Raw genomic sequence first — 14654 nt, forward strand, 5'->3', positions numbered from 1 at the left:
AGCTTGAATATGGCTTGAATTGAATGAAGAAAAGAAAAAGGATAGCATAGCATACGGGGTAAAAGTGACAGTGACAGACAGTGACAGACGAGATAAATGTTTGTCTATAGTTCTAGAGATGTTATGTATCGATAGAAACCGTAAAGTTGTGAAAAAAGGAAAAGGTTTTTTACTATGGTGTCTTGCATTGACTTTCTTGTCTATGATTCGATCTATAATGTTTATGGGCATTTGAGGCGAGTGTACGCTGCCATTTTTCCACGATATAAATTGGACATAAAAGCAAATTAAAACAAGGTGAGCATGGACAGAAAGGTATTTCTTATATATTTTAAGTCCATATCATACGCTTTACTTATAACGCATGCACTGTCTGATTATTTTTCGCATAAAAGGCTACGGATTACGTAATTTATGTTATTCCTCGTCATAACTTTAACACCTATCGTATCATGTATGTCAAGAGCTAGTCTACGTACATTTGAAGGCGTCTCGGATTCGGGTCATTTAGAGTTGTTGTCTACACCGAAAAGTTATTCTGTTTGTAGGTGTGTGCATACCTACAAACTGCTCCAGGTTATGCGAAGAGGCTTATTAAAGTATGTCATATCGCGGCCCATGGGACGGCGGGCCGCCTGGCGCCGAGGCGGAGTATGTGCCGCCCTACGCAGGGGGCGCCGCCCCGCCGCCTCCGCCCGTCATGCCCACCACGGACCCCTGGACGGGCGTCAGCTACAGTCAGTATGGACCTCCTCCCTCCTATGACTATCAGAACTACGGCGCTTCCAACTACAACTACAATTACGACGCTAATTACTACCAGCGCCCGCCTGAGAACTACTATCAGAAATATCCTGAGTCGAGAGATGCATACTCCTCCCGGGATGGTCATAACAATGCGCCCAGGTCGTCTACCCGGCCAAGGTCTCCTCCTGCAGAAATTACTGTAGTAAGAAGACGTAGATCATACTCTAGAAGTGTTAGTCCTTTTGTAAAGAAAGAAAGAGCATATTCAAGAAAAAGAGATAGCTATGATGAGGGCCGGAAGACAAGGTCTCATAGTAAGTCAAATCGACTTAAGAGAGGAAAGTATTCTTCCAGTGACCGCTCCAGTTCTAGGTCCTCGTCTAGATTGTCTCGGAAGATAGTAAAGGGCAGGAGGACCTCTTCTGACTCATCTGGGTCAAATAACTCATATAAAAAACGAGTAGCTAGAAAAAGTAAAACTCGAGAACATTCTTACACTCCGCCTCTGAAGAAATCTTCATCACATTCTAGAAATAGATCTATGTCTAAACGCTCTGCAAGTAAGGATCATTCTTCCAGTAAGTCTCCTAGGTTAAGGCATGATAAGGAAAAGGACGTCAAAGGAAAAAGCAAATTGCTTCTCAGTAAGGACAAAGCCAAGAAATCAAGGGATGTTATAACTCCTCCAAAAAAAATAAAAGAGGAACCTAAGACCCCTCCGCCAAGGCAAAAGCAGTCATCAATAACTCCACCTAGGAGCTATCAAGCTATCAAAAAGGAGCGATCAACAACACCACCTAAGAAAAAGCGCCCGACTACACCAGTCCGGAAAAATAGAGAGAGTTCTCTAACACCTCCTAAAAGTTATGCTAGAAGCCGGTCCTCTTCCAGCTCCGGGTCGGGTTCTCGGTCGCCGACTCCGAAGCCTAAAAACAAACGCAATCGCCGCTCGAGATCGTCTTCTAGGTCGTCGCAATCAAGGTCTAGGTCGAGATCGAAACGGCGCAGGTCCGAGCATAGGTCCCGGACGAAGAGTCGCTCCAAACGGCGATCTGTAAGCAAGAGCAGCCGCCCTAAACGACGATCTGTAAGCAAGAGCATCCGGTCTAAACGGCGCTCCGTAAGCAAGAGCAGTCACTCCCGGAGCCGCTCTAAATCCAGAGGAAGACGCAGTAGGAGTCGATCGTCAAAGTCGCGATCGCGCTCTAAGAGCTCACGCTCTAGCCGAAGCCATAGCGGAACACCGAGTGAAGAACGTCGAGGGCAATTCACTGTTGCCGACCGTAAGCGGTTCTGGAAGCTTCATCGTAGTAGGCAAGAAGAAAAAAGGAAGGAAAATCCAGAATCTCCGCCTAAAGAGGTTAAACCTCCACCAGGGGCTATAGAACCAGCACAGGTTGATGATATAGAATATGGTGTTCCGCCAGAGGTTGAAGGGCCAAACTTTGCTGAACTTTTACCGGCTTGCCCGGCTGACCTTCAGCAACCATCGTCTTCTAAATCCAAGCCGGGCCCGATACCAATTAAAAACGATGGCAGCTTTTTGGAAATGTTCAAGAAGATGCAAGAGGAAACTAAGAAAGTTGAGGAGAAGAAACCGGAAATTAAAAAACCGGTTTTACCGTTCATTGGGAAGAGGCGCGGCGGGCGCGTGCTTAAGACTGGTCTAGTAAAAAAAGCAAAGGCTATAGAAGAACAACTTGCCGATAACGCTCCTAAGGACGCTTGGTCCCTCTACATGCAGGAGGTTAAGAAATACAGAGAAACCTCGTGTGAGGAGGAACGCAAGACGCGACCTTTGGTCAAATAATGTAGCTGCTAAAATAAATGTAATGTTGTCTGTCTAGTATACTTTAGTATTTCCTTAATAAAATTAGTTTATGTTAAAGTACTTTGAATGATACTCGCTTTCTGGGGACTAGTGCAAAATCTCGTATGGTTGAAATTGATTGAGATGAACATATATATTACAGTACATATGGGGCTACTTTTCCGCACTAGTGCGTAAAATAGCACTTTTCGTGCGTATGTCGAAACTTTAAAGTGCCATATGTACTGTAAAACGTTGTTCGATACACGTGCGAATAGGTAATTCGCAACTCGTGTCGATTTAAAACACTCCCTTCGGTCGTGTTTTAATTTATCGGTCGTGTTTTAATTTATCGCCACTCGTTCCGAATTTCCTCTTTTTCGCACTTGTATCGAAATAGTTATTTTCGTATTAAAAGTAGCCCCATATGTACTGTAAATAACTATTTCATTACAGTTTGCATCTGTTTGTCTACAAAGTAAGGTGGATTAATTAGTAAATTTCAAACAATATCAACCACACGTAAGGTGAAACTGGCATTTCGCGAGTATAAAGTATACAATTTTTTTAAGTTTGTACCATTGTATCAGATTTGAATGTGTTGCTTTATTGTTCTTAATACATACTGGATTCTAATAAGAAAGTAGTAAATTAGTAAAACAATTCTAATACGACAAAAAATAATTTAAAACAAATTATGTCTTTTTTTAATTGTTTTAATATGATAGATCATATATTATTTAATAGATATCAGGTAAGTGTACTAAAAAATAAAAAATATTAACAACATTTTTATAGTTAACTTTAAATTTATTCAAATTAAATAGTTAACTTTAATGGTACAAACTTTAAGAAATGATTAATTTATTACTTATTACACTAAATATTACAGTATTGTCTTGCTCTAAAAATACATATAGCAATAACTATTAAACTCAATGTACGAGTCAAATACATTTTCCGCAAAGGAAGTCATTTTACTTCAACTTATCTTGTACCTGTAACCCACGGAAGCACGAATTTGTTCATCTATAAGTAGGTATTGTATGTTGCTGTGTACTAATAACGAAAATATTATGTAAAAACATGAGTGTGTATGTTTATAAAACCTTAGCGTATATAGGTTTCATGATTAGGCTAAGCTGGAGAACGAATATAAAAGAAATTAAGTGAGAACAAAAATAAGTTATGTGACAAATATGTAGTTTAACCCTTTCAACGCCAAGAATGCCTAAAGTCGTGAGGCAGCAAGCCCAAAATAACTGACTGTCAATCAATAAACCATCTTTTCAAGTTAGAATCATACGACTTCTAGTAAAGATGCTGGCGTGAGTTTGACTTTGTTTTAAGATAAATTTTGGCTGTAAGAAGGTTAAAATATTTTTCCTCTCGAATGATTCTAATGCTACTGTTTTTTTATTGTTATGAAAAATGTTTTTTTGTAACGAATTTGAAATTTATTTACGTGTTTTAAGTTAATCATAACGGCTCCTCTAACTGAATGCTATTCTCAGAACTGTTGGCACGAATAAAAAATGTAAAAATAAATCAGAATTTATGTTTAAAGTCTTCATATAAGTCTCGGCTAGTTAAATCCTCATGTGATAATTCTAACTACAGTTAGTGATACAGTTTCAGTTTCTGCTGTATGATAGTAATATCATAAACAAAATACTCGTATACCTACTACACGGTCTTTGGAATGGGGTGAAAGTATACGATCATGTTTATTGATATAAATATTAATTTTTCTGTTTCTATACATAAATATTTTTTAGCTGTGAGAGCGACCGATTTGGATTATTAAAAAGGTGACCCAGAAGTGGTTACACTGGTTACTAATATCTACCTACAGTTAATTGAATTTCCTGTTGACATTTCGGTGTAGACTTACCTATGGCAGAATACTGTAGTCTTGTTTAATCGCACCATTACACCTCACCACAGTTTTTATTCGTGCAATTACACTATGGGGCAAATGCAACTAAAGCCATTTTTTATATAGCACATTTTTGCCAGTTAAGAAAATGTATAAGCATAAATGGCTCTACTTAGTTCTAGACTCACTTTTTGTATTTTTAGAGACTTTAGAGTAAGTAGTTGCGTTTGCCCCATATTTGCAATTGCCCTGGCTGACCTTAACCATCCCATTATTCAGAATAACCGACAACCGTAGCCTTGTCTAAGAATAGCGTTAAGATTTTTACAGTACATATGGGGCTACTTTTCCGCACTAGTGCGTAAAGTAGCACTTTTCGTGCATATGTCGAAACTTTAAAGTGCCATTATGTACTGTAAAACGTTGTTCGATACACGTGCGAATAGGTAATTCGCAACTCGTGTCGATTTAAAACACTCCCTTCGGTCGTGTTTTAATTTATCGCCACTCGTTTCGAATTTCCTCTTTTTCGCACTTGTATCGAAAATAACTATTTTATTCAACATCAGCAGTGTATTTGCGTTATTTTATGTACCATGTTTATCTCTATAGCTAGTTATTTTATACTGTTAAACATGACTTTAATAAAGGATTGTGAAGATATTTGTGGTTTCTTTGCAGCAAAATGCCCGAGATGATCAAATCGCCCGACCAGATCAAAACCGCGCCCTTCGACCCGCGGTTCCCTAACCAGAACCAGACTAAGTGAGTATTCATATCCTCCTATGTCCCGATGTCCTTTTAAAAGGTCAATTTCAAATCGAATTTTGAACTATAATGGAATAAAAAAAGGTGCTTAATTCAAAAGTGCAAAAATGCCTGGGACTTAGGAATTGCAGTTAGTTCCATTGTCATCATGTCAGGATCTGATGGTGGGAGCCTGGAGAGAAATCTAGGGATCTCTGTATAAGTAAGTACCTACTTACTGGGTAAATATAATCCTCAATGACAAAAAGACTGGTCATACTAAAGATTCAATTATTGTAGGTATGTGTAAAGTTAAAGAAAAATCGTGCTAGAGCTAGACAGCTGAAGAAGATGGCGCTGTATATTTTGCGGTAGATAACTAAATTGTCATACAGCACCATCTGTTTCAATTTCGAACCACGTATTTGTCATAGATTTTACACCTCTTAATACAAAATATTGAACAAGTTTTCCCATGGTGCGGCGTCTTCCATGGTTCCATGTTAAGAGTTTCGCGCATAATGAACAATAGGCACCTCTTTGTTGTGTAAACTAGTCTAAAACTAAAGGCATTGACCGTTTCGAAAAATGAGCCAAACGAGGTTTAAGTAAGGGCCACCCCACATCTAGCGTCTTTCGAGCGTCGGCGTCTCGTCGCCAAGACGCCAGATGTGGGGTGGCCCTAATCGGTTTTCGCAACACCTACTACTGCTACTGCCCTGTTTTTATGAAGTCTGAAAATAAAGTAGGACCTACCTATTATTCTGGCTCGAAGTTTTATAAAGGCTCGTAAACCGTTCTTTTCCTTGGAGGATATAATCAAACGGAGACGCCATGTCTGTAATTTTCTGTACAAAACAGTCTGCCGATTTTTGCGGGGGAGGGGAACGTCAAATGTATGCGTAACGTAAAAATAGCCATGTCAGATAAACGTCAGTCCATACATTGTGTATGACCGTTGGCCGGCTATCTTCGACAGAGGGGGAAAGCCTGTTAATGGCTACTCCGTTTAGTTGTATCCTCCAAGTTCTTTTCTAACGACCATATTTGTGAGAAAGGGAGGAAATAAGATAAGCTGTTACGGCTTTCAAGAATTTCAAGTCTTATTATTTATAATTTGTATATATTTTGATGATGCATGAAATTAAAAATTATTGTAAATATACAATGACATAACTACCATTAGGTAATCGCACTTTTGCATGTTCTAATTTAATTTTTATTTTATTATTATTATCTTTTTTTTAGTTCAGTATTAAGTAGTAAAGTAGTAATGTATTAATTTTCCAAATTGTAATGTATTAATTCTTATTTAGACATTGACGATGCAAAAGCGATCCAATGGATCCTACTTGAATAAAGTTATTTTTATCTTTATCTTTAAACGTGAAGAATGCACCAAGAACGTAAAATGGCCTTGGTATCAATTGCTTGATAGCGAGGCTGCAATGGTCAATTTATTGGTCATGGTATCATGGTGTTAGTTTTATTTAATCGTTATGCGTGGTTATGCTTTATCTCTTATTTGACTAAAAATTCATCAAATTAATACCTACAAAATGACAAGAAAAATAGACTTTACAACAGTACCATAAGGTTCAATTTCACCCAGCCTATTTTATCACAACTCCCAACCTTCACAGATACTGCTACCAGAGCTACCTGGACTTTTACCGCTGCCAGAAGGTCCGAGGCGAGAAGTACGAGCCCTGCCAGTACTTCAAACGCTGCTTCACCTCCCTGTGCCCCATCGATTGGGTTGAGAAGTGGGACTCCCAGCGCAGCGAGGGCACATTCCCTGGCAGGATCTAAACTAACCATTGTATACAGATCTAATTATTGTACAATATTGTCAATATTTAATGACATGGGCGGTATTGCGCAATAAAATGATCCGTGGTCTGGAACATTCTGTGTTAATTTATGTTACGACTTAGGTCAAAGTGATTTAGGAAATTAAATGAGTTAAATCTAACTAGCGTTTTTCTTCCGTTAAAAATCCCCTAATCTAACTTTCGGACGACATCACGCGTAATATTTTCGGTGTATTTCCATTGTCCCGGCCGGGTACATCATAGGTGCATTCATATGAATCATTCCCATTTGCCCCTGCCTCATGTATGGCGGTACGCGGCGGGGACAAATGGGAATACACCAAGTTATCAACCCTTGTAAAAAACCACTGCAGTGGCACTCACTTCACATTATAGATATCTAATCCTATCCTATCTTATAGGATATTAAATCTTTTATCTTTATGCCGATTAGTACAGCTTTTATGTCTACCGTTCTCCAATTCTCCCTCAATTGCTCAAGGGTTAACAGGGAAGAGATCCCTGAAAGGGATAAGTTACCTTTGTACTAATGATGTGTGTTCTTTCATGTTTTATGTTTCTTTTTGTAGGTGAGGGTGGGGAGGGTCGGTCCCTAGGGGACACTTGGTAAACTTCATTTTTAATCAAACCAAACGAGATAATTTTTTTTGCACTGGTAACACTCATTCATTCGTTCCTAACTTCACGTTCTGTCATGGCACTGTATCGGAAAAGTCAGTGGTTCAAAAATGGCGGACGGTGAAAGATTTTCTGCGTACTATATTAAACTTTCGGTAAGCTTTAACTGGATTTATTTTATAATATGAGATGGAAATGATGTTAGTGAGTGTGCTTATTTTATTTGTAGTTTATTGAAGTGATGATTAACTTGGATTACATTGATATACGCGAACACACGTTTCGAGTACGGCACGTTTTATAATCTTACTATGTATGGGGAGACTTTGTCTTTTTCTTCAGGGGAGATATGATTCCGGGATCATGTCACCCCCAAAGCGATTAAGTATATACATTGTAATAAATTTACTTACAAAATGATTCATAGAGCTATCATAAATATTTTCTTTTCTTTAGTAAATCATGCCGCAAAAGTACGACCAGAGAAACACTGATTTAAACTTTCAAGGGTTTTGACTGATTATTGTTTATTAAAACGGGATTTAATGGCGTATAATTCAGTTTTTAATTATACAACCGACTCCGAACTCCGAAAACGGAATTATCCCCGTGGCCTTTGAAAAGACTAACTAAAGTTGACATCAACATTTTACGAACTACCCGCACTTGGTCTTGTTTATCAAGTTAAACGTTTTACACACAGGGGATGTTACTCGGTCGACAAACAACACTTATAACGATATTTGGTTTTCAACCGGCGATATTTGTTTTTATGGATGAAATGCTATTTCAATGGCTTTCCGACCTTATGTACTATAGAACCGACGGTCCATAGAAAGGATTTTAGGATTATGCAGCTCAAACACCGTCCTCGAAACGTGAGCAGTAAATTTCTAAAATTATTTATTATAGTAAACAATAACGACCAGAGATAGGTAAAAAATTTAAAATTGCTGTAGGTATCTGACGCTAAAAAATACCTTCATAATAACTTTAAAAAATTGAGCTTGTTACAAGAAATGTTATGTTAATAACTTAGATTTTTGTTTTTTTTTAACTTTTTTTTTTGTTCAAAAATTGATTCCCTATTTTATGTTGTTTTATGGATAATACGATTACATTGTTTTTTAAAAGTATAAGATTATGGATTAATATGTGTTAGATATCTTCATATATTAATTTTCTGTAGATAAAGTGAATAAATTAATGTAGATACTACCCTCGAAATATGACATTGCCGCTTAAAATCTTTTTACCAAGTGTCCCCAAATCTGGAAGACTTGATCCCTTCGGCTTAGACATCTGATTACCGGAAATACACCTTCAAAGCATGGAAGATGCAATTTAAATATGTTTGCTGCGTATTTTACAAATTATAGATGCATTGCTAATAGCGATCCTAGTTATATAATCAATGAGAATCTGGTATGGGGAGACATGGTAAAAATCTGTTTACCATGTGTCCCAAGAACGAGGGTCACTTGATCCCCCTAGGATCAAGGCTCCCGACCAGGCGTAAACAAGTCTCCCTTACATAGGGGACACATGGTAAAAGTCAACAGTATGGGTTTTCATTAAATAATGGTCTAATTTATTGCACAAATCTGTTCTAATTCAAACTATTAATGAAGAGATAAATTCTGAATCGTATGGTCTATAAAGTTTTTCAATACTACAAATAGTTAAGAAAATGTATGCTAAAAACAAAAGGGGTGATCAACCCTCCCCAGTTTCCCCTACAATAAAGTATTTTACTACTACTACTACTAATGGTAAATGATACAACAAAATTCAAACGTCACAGCATTTAATAACAATCATTAATAATCCTGCGTCTCAGTGTAATCAGACGGCGGTACCCAATCATCGCTACCATCGCTCGCGAACGGGTCTTCATCCTCCGAATCCTGGGGGTCCATCTTGGGCAGAGGCTTCCGGGCCCTTTTAGTTAGAATCAGGTTCTGTGGGGACCCAGGGCTTCCAGATCCAGGGTCAGAGTCAGACCCTGATTGGGATGGCCGCTGGCGCTTTTTCGCTTTCGGCCTTTGACCTAAACATAATCTCTTTGTAATCATCACAGTTAAATCAAATAATCCTTCATTCATTGAGTACCCATGCTGAGCTAGAAGTGGTACTCGAATTTAAAGTGTTTTCAGAGTCTTTCGGAAAAAGCTCGTGTTTTACTTATTAACGTTACACATAGGATCGTTTGTCTGAACAACATAATTTCGAGCTTATGAATCTTATTGTATATATGGATATTTACATAATGTTAGTCACTTTCTTCAAGGACTGTACCTATACGACGTAGGCTAATGATTAAATATTTTTTGGATTTTATGAAGCCTTCGTCATTTTGCTTCATCAATGCAAGAAGACCTACAACATTACTGCAGTTCAGTTCTTATAGTTAGAGTGAGACAGACTTATGCAATATACTCGGCCCAACTTTCTTATTGCTGCATCTGTCATGGTATCTAGAACCTTAATACGACGCATTAGAACTCATAATCGAAGTCGACGCTGTCCCCGTCATCGTCTTCAACTTGGAAGTGATCGTCGTAAAAGTTGACCGCGTGAGCGTTGATGTAGAACACGTTCCCGTGCCTTTCCACGACCTGCGCACCTGCTGGGAACATAGGGCACGGTTAGGCCTATCCCTATAGGGAAATAAAATCTAAAATTTGCCACTTAAATTTGAACCTACATACATACATACATACATCACTGGCTCAGAGACCCAAAGAGGATCTTGGCCTCTGACACAAGAGAGTGCCACTCTACCCTATTCTGTGCCACTTCGCGCCAGTTGGGTATTCCAAGGGCGGACAGGTTTTGAACCTATAGTGTAGGAAATAGAGTTGATTTTGCGTTGTTTGAAAATTGAACGAAACAAAGCAAAAGCGACTGTTCTGTGAATAATATATGATTTAAATTTCTTCGAACTGAAGAAGTACTTTAGGTAGGACCTTGGGCAATAGGAGGCTATAGTACGTCACGCACGTCACATATAGTTCTAATTTGAATGAGAAAATATTTCGACTTATCGGTTTTGGCCGCCCACCCCTCGGATGAGCAAGTTAGATATTTACTGTATTACTTACACTATTAGGTGATTTTATTATTTTCGGTGAACAATGTGAATATCCACTGCATTGGCGCATTTTACATTTACGATAAAACAGGCGCTTTACAATAGGGGATATTACGCAAAACCCTGCGGACCGCGCCTACCGCGGCCTACGCGAGGGCCTACCGCGAAACACGAAAATCGAAATTTCGTTATCTGCCTCACTATCACTCTTGCATATTCGAGCGATAAAGAGGCAGATAACTAAATTTAGATATTCACGTACGTAAGTACTGCATTAGTACTGTCTCGTACATTTAAGTATCTTGTATACCGTGACGGTAAAATGGACGCCCCATGATAAAGTAAAAACTTTTATAAATATGGTCTATTCGATTAAACTCGTATTCGATTACACACTAAGTGGAAACAGAAAAATATACAGGTCGTAAAAAGGCACACCGTTCTTTGGGTTCGTAAATTCTTACACGTGTTTTTAAAACGCTGATCTGTTTAGAAAGATTAATTCCCTAGGTATAGGTATTAAAGAAAAAACGAACGAACTTAATTTGAAAAGGATTCAATAGGTATGGCAAAAAATATTAGTTACTAACGATACAAGTGCGAAAAATAGGAAATTACCTATGTATTTGCACGTGTATCGTAAGTACCTAATATCTTTTGCCATGCCTATTGATTCAGGTGTGTAGCAAGTGACCCCATGTGTAGCAAGGGCCCCCTCAATAATAATGAGATATAGCTGGTCAACCAAATCTTGTCAGTAAAAAAAGGCGCGAAATTCAAATTTTCTATGGGACGATATCCCTTCGCGCCTACATTTTTCAAATTTGCCGCCTTTTTCTACTGTCAAGATCTGGTTGACCAAGTATACCTGGGTGTGGCATGCGCGCGTGCGGCGGGTGCGAGTGCAGGCGCCAGTGGCGCGGGTCGCGCTTGCGGCACGCCGCGCCGTACGGGCACGGCGCCTGCGCGCCCGAGCCCCAGTCCGAGTCCCGGGGGTGCGCGAACTGCGCCTTGTGGACCGGGTTCCGTCTGTTACAATAGTAGTTTGTGTTACAAGGGATCAAAAGTCACTTTGTCTAAAGTCACTTTCGTACGAGGAAAGATTAGTCAAGCTGGGCCTGACAACACTGCAAAAAAGGCGGGAACGTGGCGACTTGATCGAGACGTTCAAAATTATGCATGGATATTACGACTGTCCAGAGCTAAGCGACCTGTTCACTCGAAACCCAAACACGCGCACAAGAGGACACTACCTTAAACTAGTAACAACAAAGCATAAAACAAATATCGGGAAAAACTTTATTGCAAATCGTATAGTAAATGCTTGGAACAAATTACCCTCTGAAGTTGTGAACTCTACAAGTGTGAATCAATTTAAAAATAGACTCGACAAACTATCAAAACAGTGAAATCGTGCTAAGTGAACTATGATTTAGACGCACCAGCATCAGCTGCCTGTCTAAAACGAAATAATAATAATAATAGTAAAATGATATATTTCCGTCAAGTTGTGAAGAAGACCGTGTCAAAATATTTTTGAACCAGTAAACTGACATTTTTTGTTGCCAACTTTATATGTATTTGATGAAACAAAGTTTTTTACGTGTTTCGAGGAGCTTTTAAGCCATACGGTTTCAAATATTAGTTTGAAAAACCAGCATGTTTCATACAATACCAAAGTTATTATCACTGTCAAAATACTTTTGGTCGCTACTGTAATTTCATAGTAGTTGGATTGCAATCTAAACGACCATTAATCAAAGCATTAAAATAATAATCCTATAAAATGATGATGATATGATTGATGACTGGATTTCAGACCAATGATTAGTAATGGTTACCAAAATGTAATAAAATGTATGAATCGAAAAGTACAAAATTACTCAAATAAGTACCTATAGCAATCAGCCCCATACATGCAGCGTTCCCGCGGTGGCGCCGGACTCGGTGGCGCCTTTCCGTTGGCGTCAGATGCGCTCTAAAATACGTAACATAAGAAAAATTAAAAGATAATATTAAACAAGTGGTACTCAAAGAGAGATCTACACTCAACCATCTGTAAGTATACCATTCCTTTTCTTCCTTAGTGATTGCAGTGTCTAGTCTCATTTGATTAATTGATATCTTTAATTTTATAAAGAATTTAAAGGAGTTAATAGTGCTCCTAATGCGCGACTAGGCTTGGCTAGAGAGAGAAGTGTACACTTACAGCTTGACCAATGTCCTTAAGTCCCGCATCCCATCACTAAAATCAGGCTCCTACTTGACCGACAACTCCTCTTTAACCCCAGCCGGCACCATCTTTATCCCCTTAACTCTTAACTTTATAGAGACTAAAGCCAAAATAGATCAAACTGACAAAAAGCTAGTAACAAGAGCCAACTCTATGTAAACATAGGCCAAGATCCGCAAAGAACAATATGACCATAGACTTACAGCTTGACCACCACTGCTGGGTCCCGCCCCATCACCAGCATCAGGCTCCTGCTTCACCAACACCTCTTCTTTAACGTCTGCCGGCTCCGTCTTTATCCTCTTAATACCATCATCCCCTTCTGGACTGTGACTTCTTTTAGGTGGTGATACTGTTGATTCCTCTTCCGTTTTAACTTCTGGTAATTCAGGTGGGTCAGTCGGCGCTGTGGGTTCTGGCTGGTCTGTGGGAGTTGTAGGTTCAGGTGAGTCTGAGGGAGCTGTGGGTACTGGCTGGTCTTTGGGAGCTGTAGGTTCCAGTGGGTCTGTGGGAACTGTGGGTTCAGGTGGGTCTGTTTGCTCTGTGGTGGTTGGACTTGAAGGCTCTACTTGTTGCTGAGGTGAATTTTGTTCATTTTGTTGGTCTGAAAATAATTGTCTATTATAAAGCGGCTGGTTGTAAGATTTAGCCTGCAGTTTTTAAAAGGTCATGTTGAAGGTAAATTTGGATAGTAGTTCCACTTACCTAGTAATGATGGTGATTCAGGTCTTCCAGCATTTCCTACTGTTTCGTTTAAATCAAAATTCAATACAGAATCCTCATTATTTTCCTCATTCTTTATTTCCATGTTAACATTTGACTTTGAATTAACGTTTTCTGTATTTAATGTTTGATCTATCTGCCTATCCTGATCAGTTTTATCTTCACCCGGGTCAAGTTCTTCTGTGTTTGACACATCAGTCGCTTGACTGTCAGTTTCCGTGGTGCAGTGCAACACCTCATACCAGTAGGAGCCTGGCAAGAGCCCAAATTTGTCACCATTCTCAAGTATTTCTTTACAGGACTTTTTTAACACTTGCTTTTCTTCTGAACCCTTTTTTGTGAAGAAACAGGGGTTTTGGTGCAGCTGAAAATTTATAGTGATAAAATTATGTTTCATGTTTTTTTTTATTTTTTGTGTTTGTCTTCTACATCAATAATCTGCAAGAATGTTTAATGAACTTACCGCCTCTACGACTACACTGGTCCCTGTTATGATTAGATGACCATGGTTTCTCGATATTCGCTTATCTTCGCACTGAAAAAGATAAAAGTAATCCTATAAACCGGTATGTAGTATGTAATATCGACAATGACTGATGCGTCATCCGTTTATCACGTAAACTTGTTTCTGCAAGTTTATTTTTAATTTAGGTGTTTACCAAAATATATACTTTAATTATTAGTAATTTTATTGTGAAAAGGAAGTAACGACCGCATAAATAAAAGATGTAGTATTTATACAAATAACTTACATCGAGAAATTTTCCTCTTCCTATTAAATGTGTTCCTAGCGGTAGCTGAATTTTATTCGGCTCTTCCGCATCAATGCGTACTAATTTAAACACCATTGTCTTTTCACAAATACCATACACTACGATAATTAAGTAATTCCAATTCTAAGGAAGTAACCTTGAAACTGGGATGAGAAAACCCGAAACGAAAACAATACTCTTTTGTAACGAACTAGT

The 14654-nt window shown here is 38.7% G+C and overlaps 3 protein-coding genes across 3 annotated transcripts; 2 read left to right on the forward strand and 1 right to left on the reverse strand.

Moving 5' to 3' along the window:
• Nucleotides 1–148: 148 nt before the first annotated feature.
• On the forward strand, nucleotides 149–7025 carry LOC134652507 (cytochrome c oxidase subunit 6B2). Its single transcript, XM_063507701.1, has 3 exons — nucleotides 149–297; nucleotides 5118–5201; nucleotides 6827–7025. The coding sequence occupies exons 2-3, from the start codon at nucleotides 5122–5124 to the stop codon at nucleotides 6993–6995; spliced, it is 249 nt and encodes an 82-aa protein (XP_063363771.1). The 5' UTR covers nucleotides 149–297; nucleotides 5118–5121; the 3' UTR covers nucleotides 6996–7025.
• LOC134652506 (serine/arginine-rich splicing factor 4) lies at nucleotides 362–2638 on the forward strand. Its single transcript, XM_063507699.1, has one exon. The coding sequence runs from the start codon at nucleotides 602–604 to the stop codon at nucleotides 2555–2557; it is 1956 nt and encodes a 651-aa protein (XP_063363769.1). The 5' UTR covers nucleotides 362–601; the 3' UTR covers nucleotides 2558–2638.
• Nucleotides 7026–9432: 2407 nt separating the features above from the next.
• Nucleotides 9433–14596, reverse strand: LOC134652339 (aprataxin and PNK-like factor). Its single transcript, XM_063507511.1, has 8 exons — nucleotides 14439–14596; nucleotides 14150–14221; nucleotides 13669–14050; nucleotides 13167–13567; nucleotides 12626–12708; nucleotides 11599–11759; nucleotides 10137–10262; nucleotides 9433–9686 (listed from the first exon to the last, which is right to left on the reverse strand). The coding sequence occupies exons 1-8, from the start codon at nucleotides 14532–14534 to the stop codon at nucleotides 9457–9459; spliced, it is 1551 nt and encodes a 516-aa protein (XP_063363581.1). The 5' UTR covers nucleotides 14535–14596; the 3' UTR covers nucleotides 9433–9456.
• Nucleotides 14597–14654: the final 58 nt, after the last annotated feature.

This window comes from Cydia amplana, chromosome 11 (assembly GCF_948474715.1).
Source record: "Cydia amplana chromosome 11, ilCydAmpl1.1, whole genome shotgun sequence".
NCBI classification, from domain to species: domain Eukaryota; kingdom Metazoa; phylum Arthropoda; class Insecta; order Lepidoptera; family Tortricidae; genus Cydia; species Cydia amplana.

Bases quoted from the DNA above. Each gene is read 5' to 3' on its own strand.
- LOC134652339 (XM_063507511.1), bottom strand. From the start codon at position 14,534: ATGGTGTTTAAATTAGTACGCATTGATGCGGAAGAGCCGAATAAAATT. The intron at 14,222-14,438 runs GTAAGTTATTTG...TATCTTTTTCAG, and splicing joins GAAGAGGAAAATTTCTCGAT to TGCGAAGATAAGCGAATATC. The intron at 14,051-14,149 runs GTAAGTTCATTA...ATAAATTTTCAG, and splicing joins CCAGTGTAGTCGTAGAGGCG to CTGCACCAAAACCCCTGTTT.
- LOC134652507 (XM_063507701.1), top strand. From the start codon at position 5,122: ATGCCCGAGATGATCAAATCGCCCGACCAGATCAAAACCGCGCCCTTC. The intron at 5,202-6,826 runs GTGAGTATTCAT...CAACCTTCACAG, and splicing joins CCTAACCAGAACCAGACTAA to ATACTGCTACCAGAGCTACC.
- LOC134652506 (XM_063507699.1), top strand. From the start codon at position 602: ATGTCATATCGCGGCCCATGGGACGGCGGGCCGCCTGGCGCCGAGGCG.